This window comes from Myotis brandtii, unplaced genomic scaffold (genome assembly GCF_000412655.1).
Source record: "Myotis brandtii unplaced genomic scaffold, ASM41265v1 scaffold46, whole genome shotgun sequence".
Lineage (NCBI taxonomy): Eukaryota > Metazoa > Chordata > Mammalia > Chiroptera > Vespertilionidae > Myotis > Myotis brandtii.
Genome location: NW_005367587.1, coordinates 1706405 through 1715524, shown reverse-complemented (window position 1 = coordinate 1715524; position 9120 = coordinate 1706405). Strand labels below are relative to the sequence as shown.

Genomic DNA, 9120 nt, shown 5'->3' with positions numbered 1-9120 from the left:
GAAATTTTAGGAAAATAATCCTTCAATATATAACCAACTGGCTACCTTCTCTAATTTCACTTCCCAATGCCAGCTTTTAGTTTATTCTTATATTTGGTACAGTGTCACTAAAAACACATTCTAGTGCTTATGATCTATTATGGGATCTTCAGAGGAAATATTCTGTAAGAATCCAGAGTTACTGTTATTTTTGGCAATAACTTTGCAATGTGAACAAGAACCTAAGTTTATGAGTACCTTGAGAGTTCCAAGACTATGCTAAAGATTTTGTATGAATCACTGTAATCATCACAGTGACAGTGACCAGCTAAGGGGAAGGCATATTGGGCTGGAGCCTACCCCAGCGAGGAGGAATATTTATGTTATCATTGACATTGTTCAGTATTGCTGATAGATGATGATTAAAAAAAAAACAACAAAAAACAGACAACTTTTAGTCACTTTTGTTATTGTTTCTAAATTCTCTACAGACAATGTCTGTCTTATTGCCTGCATTCTTTGCCCCCACCCCATTGGCCCGCCTCTGCACACTAACCCTGGGTGATAATCGAATCATCCCCATTGCAGGAGGACAAAACCAAAGCTCAGAATATGTAAGCATTTTCTGCCACAAAACCAAAGAACTTGTGAGTGGTAGAGTTGGGAGTGTAACCCAGGTCTAATTCTAAAGTCTTCTTTTCTTCCATGACACCATGTGCTAATGGTAATCAATAAATGTAATCACTCCAGGCATTAAACATGCTCTCCTATACGTACATTTTTTTAACTTTCATATCAAACCTGAAAGATAGGTAGGCAGGTGTCATCATCTAAATTAATAGGTCAGGGGCTCCAGGACATTAGCATGTCACCTCTGGGAGGTGACAACCTAAGTGGTACATGCAGAAATTGAGTTCACGTCTCCTGATTCCTAATGTGAGTTTATATCCATGATGTCACTGCATATTGTACCATTTTTTGTTATCTGTAATAGCAGAATAATGTAACATTTACCCTTTAAGCTACCAGCATGCTCCTCTAAATGGTATTTTTCATTAGCAGGAATTCATTTTCTCTAAAGGAATTCATTCAAACGGAAGCACAGAGAGGTTCAGAGTGTGGGCTTCAGAAAGATGGGTTAAAATCTAGACTCACTCAAATGCTGGCTATGTGACAAGTTACTACCCTCTGTAGGTCTGTCTTCTCATTTATAAAATGGGTTAATAATCCTTACCTCCTAATGGCTACTACTTGGATGAAAGAATATAAAGCCTAGCAGAGAACTGACATATGGTAAATAGTTATAAATTGGATTCCTCATTAAGAATTTCATTACGTACACTATTATTCCTAATATTAGGAAGAGTAAAGGAAAGCTATTCTGTTTGCTAGGTCACTGTCATTGTTATCCTGTTCATTCTAATTGCAAGAGTCTTGTTATTGGTGATATAAGAAGAAAGCCCTTATTAATATTTTCAGAACCCGGAATTTTGAAGTAATAAAAACTGGAAGAGTCCTTTGACAATTGTAAGCTATTCCAAAGTCATATAACAAATAACAATGGACCTCCATGCAACATTTTTATTAAGTCACATTTTTATTATAACTGTATTTTGAGCAAGGACATCTATTTTTTAACTACAATAGGCATGCCACAATATGATTTGTAACAATTTTTCTTAGCCTCACCTATATAGAATTCGTCACAAATCAATTTTGAAATGTTCACTCCAATAAACCATGAACAAATAGACCTGCAGCATTGTGTCATTTGAGAAATATTGGCAACAATGAGCTCTTCATACATTTGTCTTTACCTGGGAATTTACCCTAGTATGAGAAACTCCCTAGATTTTCAATGAGAGAAGCAAGTGTTTGGCCTTTGTCATTGACTGGTGTCATTCTGTCCCAAGATTAATACGATTAATACTATTCAACCCCAATTTACTGTCACCTTTCCCATGCTGGCATTTCTGAGGAGTTAATAAATAGCTTACTACTTAACTGTTTTGGTTCTGAACACATTGAGAAATAAGTAAAGACATAGTAGGGGAGGCCCGTTGGCCCCCTTTTTTAGAGATCAAGGTTATTAGAGGTAGTAGCTTGTGTGGCTGACTTACCTCCCCCAAAGTATGGTAGGGCTGGACTAGGGCAGGCTTGCCCACATGAGAGTGGAAGGAGAGAGCCCCAGTAAGACTTTAGTGTTGAGAAGCAGAAGAGAACCTGTGATCCCCGCCAGAAGCTTGGTCCCAAAAGGAAGAAGGGGAAGAGCTGAGCCAAATAAATCTACTTTGCTCCTCCCCAAATTTTCAATCAGAAAAGCCATTTCTTCCCCTGGGGTCCCAGAGCAAGGAGGTACACTAAATAAGCCCATGTCACATGGAAGGAAACACCCAAAGCAAAGAAGAATTCTCCCATGAAACTCAGACCTGAGACCTGTATTCCTGGTCTTCTAGTGGAGGGACCGGAAGGCATCTACCATGGCATTATTATGTTGAGGTGCTACAGCTGTGAGTGCCAAACGTGGAAGTGATGAATGTGTAGTCTGGCCCAGGTTTAGGGCTGTTTGAGCAAAGTGGTAATTATCATTAAGGATTTGTCAGTTATAACCACGTGGCTCCAGGAACTCACAAACTGGTTAAAACTCATTTCACAATTTGAGCAACTGAACAAGGCAATAGAATCATGAGCAAGATTATTTCTCAAGCGAACATGCTACAGACTGTGGAGTTATTGGCAACTTAAGAACCTAATACAGTTGACCCTTGAGCAATGTGGGGGTTAGGGGTGCCAGCACTTGCACAGTCAAAAATCCATCTGTAACTTTTGACTCCTCCAAAACCTAACTACTAATAGCCTACTGTTGACCAGAAGTCTTACTGATAATATAGTCAACATATATTTTGTATGTTGCATGTATTATATAATGTATTCTTACAATACAGGAAGCTAAAGAAAAGAAAATGTTAAACCATTTCTAGTATTTATTTTAAAAAACACACATATAAGTGGAACCACACTGTTGAAACGTGTGTTGCTCAAGAGTCAACTAACTGTAGCGTGAAGAGGTGAGGACAGGAAACTAATATTCATTCAGTGTATTATTGCCGATCATTTATTTCTCTTCTTACGTAGCTTATCTCACTTGCCTGTTACCTGTGTTAACTTGGACACACCTCCTTCTTTCCCTCACCCTTCATATCTAATCTTAGCAATTCTGAAGCTTCCTACTTCTCAATCTCAAATCTGTCCATTTCCTTCCATCCCTGTTATCACAAACCAAGTGCAGGTATTCTCTGGAATCCTTCAGTAATCTCCATTGCCTCTGGTTCCAATATTTCATAGATGAGAAAATTGAAGCAATGTGAGTCTAGAGAAGGTACTAAGCTCTCTAATTAGGAAGTACTAGTAAAATGAGGGACAGAGCCTAGATTTGAGCTCAGGTTTATCAAACTTTAAATACAAGTTTTTCAACTCTATTGGGTGTCCCATCCCTACAAATACCTCCTCTCCCAACACCACTACCCCCTGTTATCACATTATTCTTTGAGCTAATGTGCTCCAATGAACTATGTAATAAATCATAGAATGAAAAAAATTTAAATGGAGCCCATTGGTGCTCATTTTAAACTACCCCTTGTTTTAAACAATAAGAAAGAAATGGCTCAAACTGGAGCAGAATCTTGCCCAGGCCACAGGTCTGGTTGAGAGAAGATTCAAAATCAGTCCTTGTGTTTCCCATTTCTAACTACTAATCCTGACTCCTAACCCATGGAATGGATAAATGAGCTATAATTTTGAATGTTAGAATTTTAAGGGTTAAATGAGTTTGGGGTATGATAATACATTTGGGTCATAATGATACAAACTGCCCATTTGTAAAGAATGAGCAGTTTTACTAGATCTGGGGTATTTTTACTAACTGGAAGGATGCTATAGATCACTAGAGTGTGGTTCACTCATTACATTGGTAATAAAACCAAGACTCAGAAAGATAAAGTGTGTGAAGCAAGGTGAAATTAAATTCCAGAAATCCTAGTTTCCAACCCAGGGTTCTTTCCACTCATCATGTTGCCTTTTTGTGCCTATACAAAAATGAGCAGGTAATTCTAAAGCAACAAAAGCAGCAACCATCACCCACTCTGAGACATCCATTTACACACAGGCTGATGTGCTTATCCAAATGTGCTCTAACTTCTCGTCTCTGACAATGATTTAAGATATCCAAGCTTATGTGAAAATGAAATGGAGAGAAAACTCCAAACTCACTGGATGCTTTTGTACACATGAATATGAAGAAAAAAACACAGAAATAAGTGAGCTGAACCAGGCACTGAAGAGATTTAAATGCATTTTATGTACTAGAGATCACTTTACTATTTTCCTTAAATAAGCTTTTTCCTCTGCAAAGTCTAAACAGATAGTTTGGGTCTCTTTGCTCCGTGCACGTGCAGCCAGGTTGCCATTTTTGGGCAAATAGGTTTTGGACAAAAAAAAGTCATATTTTCCTTAAAGGTCTAGAACCTCCACAAACACAGAATCATCAAACCAGGAACTCACATCTGCCATTCTAACTCTGCCATGTGGACTTGTAAACACCTGTTCACCCTCTGTAGGATTGTTTGAAAGAATCACTCATAGAGAATGGACTGATGGTTGCCAGAGGGGAGAGGGTTAGGGAACTGAGTGAAAAGGGTGAGGGAATTGAAAAGTGCAGATTGGTAGTTACAAAATAGTCATGGGGATGTAAAGTACAGCATAAAAAATATAGTCAATAATATTGTAATAACTATGTATGATGCCAGGTGGGTACTAGAAATATCAGGGGGGAACATTTTGTGAAGTATATGATTGTCTAACCACTATGCTGTAAACCTGAAACTAATACAAAATAATGATTTTTTAAGTGGTACTGCCCTGGCCAGGTAGCTCAGGTGGTTAGAGTGTCGTACCAATAAGCCAAGGGTTCGGGTTCTATCCCTGGTCAGGACACATGCAAGAATCAACCAATGAATGCATAAATAAGTGGAACAACAAAGTGACTCATTTCTCTCTCTCAAATCACTAAATTTTAAAAAAAATAATTTTTGTAGTAATGGATAAAGGAAAATAAATAAATATATGTTTTTTTTAAAAAGCAAAGTGACTCATTTCTCTCTCTCAAATCACTAAATTTAAAAAAAAATAATTTTTGTAGTATGGATAAAGGAAAATAAATAAATATATGTTTATTTTTTTTAAAAAAATAACTATGGCAAATCAGAATGTCAGATGTGTTTTGTTACAGTTGTGTAGGCCAGTTCTAAGCAGACAGAATCCAGTGCACAGCTGCCAGAGAGAGGAGAAGGTTGACACCAGGATAGACGTCAAATTGCACCGTCCCACATCAAAGAAAAATTTACCTGGGTCATAGCAATAAGGGCAGATAGAAGAGAAAGAGGGTTAAGTAATCATCTAATACTTAACTGTTTGTTTTTCTGAATTCCTGAAAAAATATTAGGCTAAGCTTGGGTTGGGAGAACTTTAGCTCTGTATTATTTTCATCAGACTGCTTACTATCATCGCAAACTGTAACAATCACAATGATGATAATGATGATGATGAAAACGAAAAATGCTCAAAGTATACATAAAAATCCAAAGTCCTTTAGTATCATCACTTAGTTTATGAAGAGAAAAAAAATAGGTCAATATTACAATCTATGGTTGAAGTAATTGATGGTGTCTTAGGGGAAGGAAAAAGGAATCCTAGATTCTATTTCCATAAAACCCTGTTAAGTGTCCCATTTAAGTAAACCACATCTGTGGCTTCATTAGTCGTCTCTTATTTTCATTTAGTTTTCTAGTGATCAGTCCCATTCAGCTGATCACATAATTCATGTAAATGGCGCTCTAAGACTATTTCTTTCCTGCACCTCTCCAATCAGATTCTCCTTTCGAATTCCTTCTTGCATGGAAATTCTGGAGTGCCCTCTGATCATCATGTAAACTCTGTACCTGTCCTTCCCACAGATCCTCCCACTATCACGGAATCCAAGAGCAACGAAGCCACCACAGGGCGACAAGCTTCACTCAAATGTGAGGCCTCCGCGGTGCCTGCCCCTGACTTTGAGTGGTACCGGGATGACACCAGGTATGTATGTGCCAAACCTGCTGTGCCCCGACTGCTCTGATAGGTGGTCCTAAGGGCACCAGAAGCCCTAATGATGAAAACATGTCCAAATGTAATTCCATAGCCTCTACTCTCAGACTCTTTCTTTTCAAAATCTCTTTATCAAGTGCTTTCAGGACTGTAATTCTTAAGCTGAAGCTGCAAAAGCACTCGGGTTATATGCAGAGAGTGAGGCAGGTGGCCAGTGGGTAGTTTCCACCTGCATGTCTTTCTTGCTTATAGCAGAAACCAAGGCCCAATGAAACTCATCCATCCTGAGTCTTCTCTGTGGATGGAAATTGATTCAGATAATATGGAATTACACAATTAAAATGAGGACATGACAGGGAACAAGAACTTTAACCCACTTTCTTTCTCTTCTTTACCTCCAATATAGTGATGAAAAAGGAATTACTAAGCTAAATCTTCATCAGTGTTTCTTTTTACTTTTCTGTTTTTGAACTCTTAGGATAAACAGTGCCAATGGCCTTGAGATTAAGAGCACGGAGGGCCAGTCCTCCCTGACAGTGACCAACGTCACTGAGGAGCATTATGGCAACTATACCTGCGTGGCTGCCAACAAGCTGGGGGTCACCAATGCCAGCCTAGTCCTTTTCAGTAAGTATGCCAACACAGGCCAAATCTGGGAGCATCTGGTTGGTTGAATTATCCCATGGGAAGCTTAAAAATCATGTCTTTATCTATAAAGGTATATGAATTAAAAAATCAGACTATAGTCACTGAAACAAAAAAAAAAAGTTCTCAATACCTCTGCATAAGACAAGTTTATAAGTGGAACAACTTCTCTCTCTATTCCCTGGCTTACTTTGGATAGCTGCCTTGTTTTTGTTTGCTTGTTTGTTTGTTGTTTGTTCAGAGAACAAATATATTTTTGGTGATTGTCTCTTTAAAGAGTGGAGGTGATGGAACACCCTAGAAAATAGATGACAGTATAAAAATGGCAGTGATGAAAGTGATTAATTGATTAATATGAAGTGAGGATGAATTAGGTGCTGGAAGAAGAGAGAGGCTGGAAAAAGAAAGTGCATTATTAACAACACAAGGAAAAGTGGAATTAGTGACTAAAACAATATAAAATCTAAAGGAAGAAGAATGGTTGCTGACAGGTTTCCATATGACAGCCGGAAACATTGCTTATATGATGTATTTTTAGAAGACAGATGGAATGGTAGGAGAGAGGGGCATTTCTGAAAACTTAAGAAGAGCCTAAAGGCAGACTAAGGAGGTATCAGTCACGATACATTAGCGATGTTAGTAGGAGAGCGCACCTTGGGGCCTTGCTCTGTAGCAACACATTACAGTTAGGTATCTGACCCCTGCCCTGTTGGCTGGTGGCTCTGAGCATAGAAGCAAATGCTCCCTGAAAAACAGAAGTATAAAGAGATTATGGAAGATGATAACATTTGGAATAAGGAAATGTTTATCAAAATAAGTAAAACAAACAAAAATGTTAGCATATGCTGGTACAGAAAGTTTATTTGGACTAAAGGAGAAAAATCCAAATAATTAACTATTATTATTTTGGAATAACAAGCCACTAGAAGATTTTTTTCTACACAGGTTCTACTGGAAAACCTAGAGATACTGTGGCCAGGAGAGATGTCTCCATCTTACTTTATAGAGTTTAGAGGAGACTTGAAGAAGAAGAAAAAAAAGGGATTTTTAGGAGAAAATTCAATTTTAGTGAGAGTTCTCTTGAAATGAAGTATTAAAATCATTTTAAAATGGCTCAAAATCCAACCCATAAGAAAAAACCACTACAAACTATTCTCATTCATAACTTCCATTGATTTCAGTCTGTAAGAGTTGGAGGGATATGGATATGCAAAAGCTGCGTCAATATGAAGTTTAGAATTCATACCCCTGTTTACTTGTCTCCAAAGACCAAACATCGGTGTTCTTCACTTCAGATATAGACATCAATATCTCAAGACACTTGAGAAGACATTTGTTAAGAAATGTAGTTACCTGTTTCATTTCTGACTTTAGGAATTCCATAAATAGGAGGGAAAACAGCCTCAATGATGAATTCTTGGGTGACCTGGTTAAATAGAATAACATATACTTAACAGATTTAATAGGGATTAGAAAAGAGAAAATTGGATTAGAGAAAGTGAGCTACTATAAATTTGCATTAAAGTATATTTTCTTCCTGTCCCACCCAGAAGTGTACTGATGACATATTTCAATTAATAAATGCAATGATAGCTATAGACAAGAGAGGAAGGGGAAGGAGGAAGGAAGGATGGCATACTTGAGGAGGATGAAGAGAGCATGGAGTGGATCAAGGATAATGGAGATATTGCTAATCTGCTGGTGGTGATGATAAGTAATCTCGAGCCCCATAATAACATCACCCTGTTCACAAAAATTCACTTAATGGACTTTTAAATTAAGCAAAATTAGGAGCTACCCAGTAAAATGTCAAGAATCCTGCATAATTTCTATTTGTAAACTGAGAGTCAAAAAATTGGACAAGTGTGTCATAATCATATTGTCCTTGATGATTTCATGGCAGTCACCCTCAATTACCTTTGTGAGAAGTGCACAGCGGTGTGATAAATGATGTACTACCTTCCAGGGGGCCCACACTGCCCGATAGAACAGCCCACACAGGCACTAGCTCTGAATTTAGCAGTACGTAGAGGCAGCGGGGGCATCAATATTGGGTTTTGCATTGATTTCCCACCTTATGGGAAAGTTAGGAGGTGTAATACAGAATAATAGAATTAAAAAAGTTCATTAGGCTTTAAGGTGAAAAGAAGCTATTTAGTTTGCCAAAAATAAGTGATTTCTTGGACCCAAAGCCTAAGTATGAACATTTTAAAGGAGAAGCTCTACTTCTTATGTAACAGGAATGATACTTCTACCATGCCCACCCCACCACCACATAGGAGGGAGAGAGAGAGAGAGAGAGAGAGAGAGAGAGAGAGAGAGAGAAGGAGGAGGGAGGGGAGGAGAGGGGAGGGG

The 9120-nt window shown here is 38.1% G+C and overlaps 1 protein-coding gene across 2 annotated transcripts in view; it reads left to right on the top strand.

Moving 5' to 3' along the window:
* LSAMP (limbic system-associated membrane protein) overlaps window positions 1-9120 on the top strand; it is a 663422-nt gene that overhangs the window by 617275 nt on the left and 37027 nt on the right. For both annotated transcript variants that reach the window (XM_005875321.2, XM_005875320.2), the window contains exons 5-6: window positions 5991-6111; window positions 6599-6747. In XM_005875321.2, coding sequence (XP_005875383.1) covers window positions 5991-6111; window positions 6599-6747 — 270 coding nt within the window. The remainder of the gene's footprint in view (window positions 1-5990; window positions 6112-6598; window positions 6748-9120) is intronic.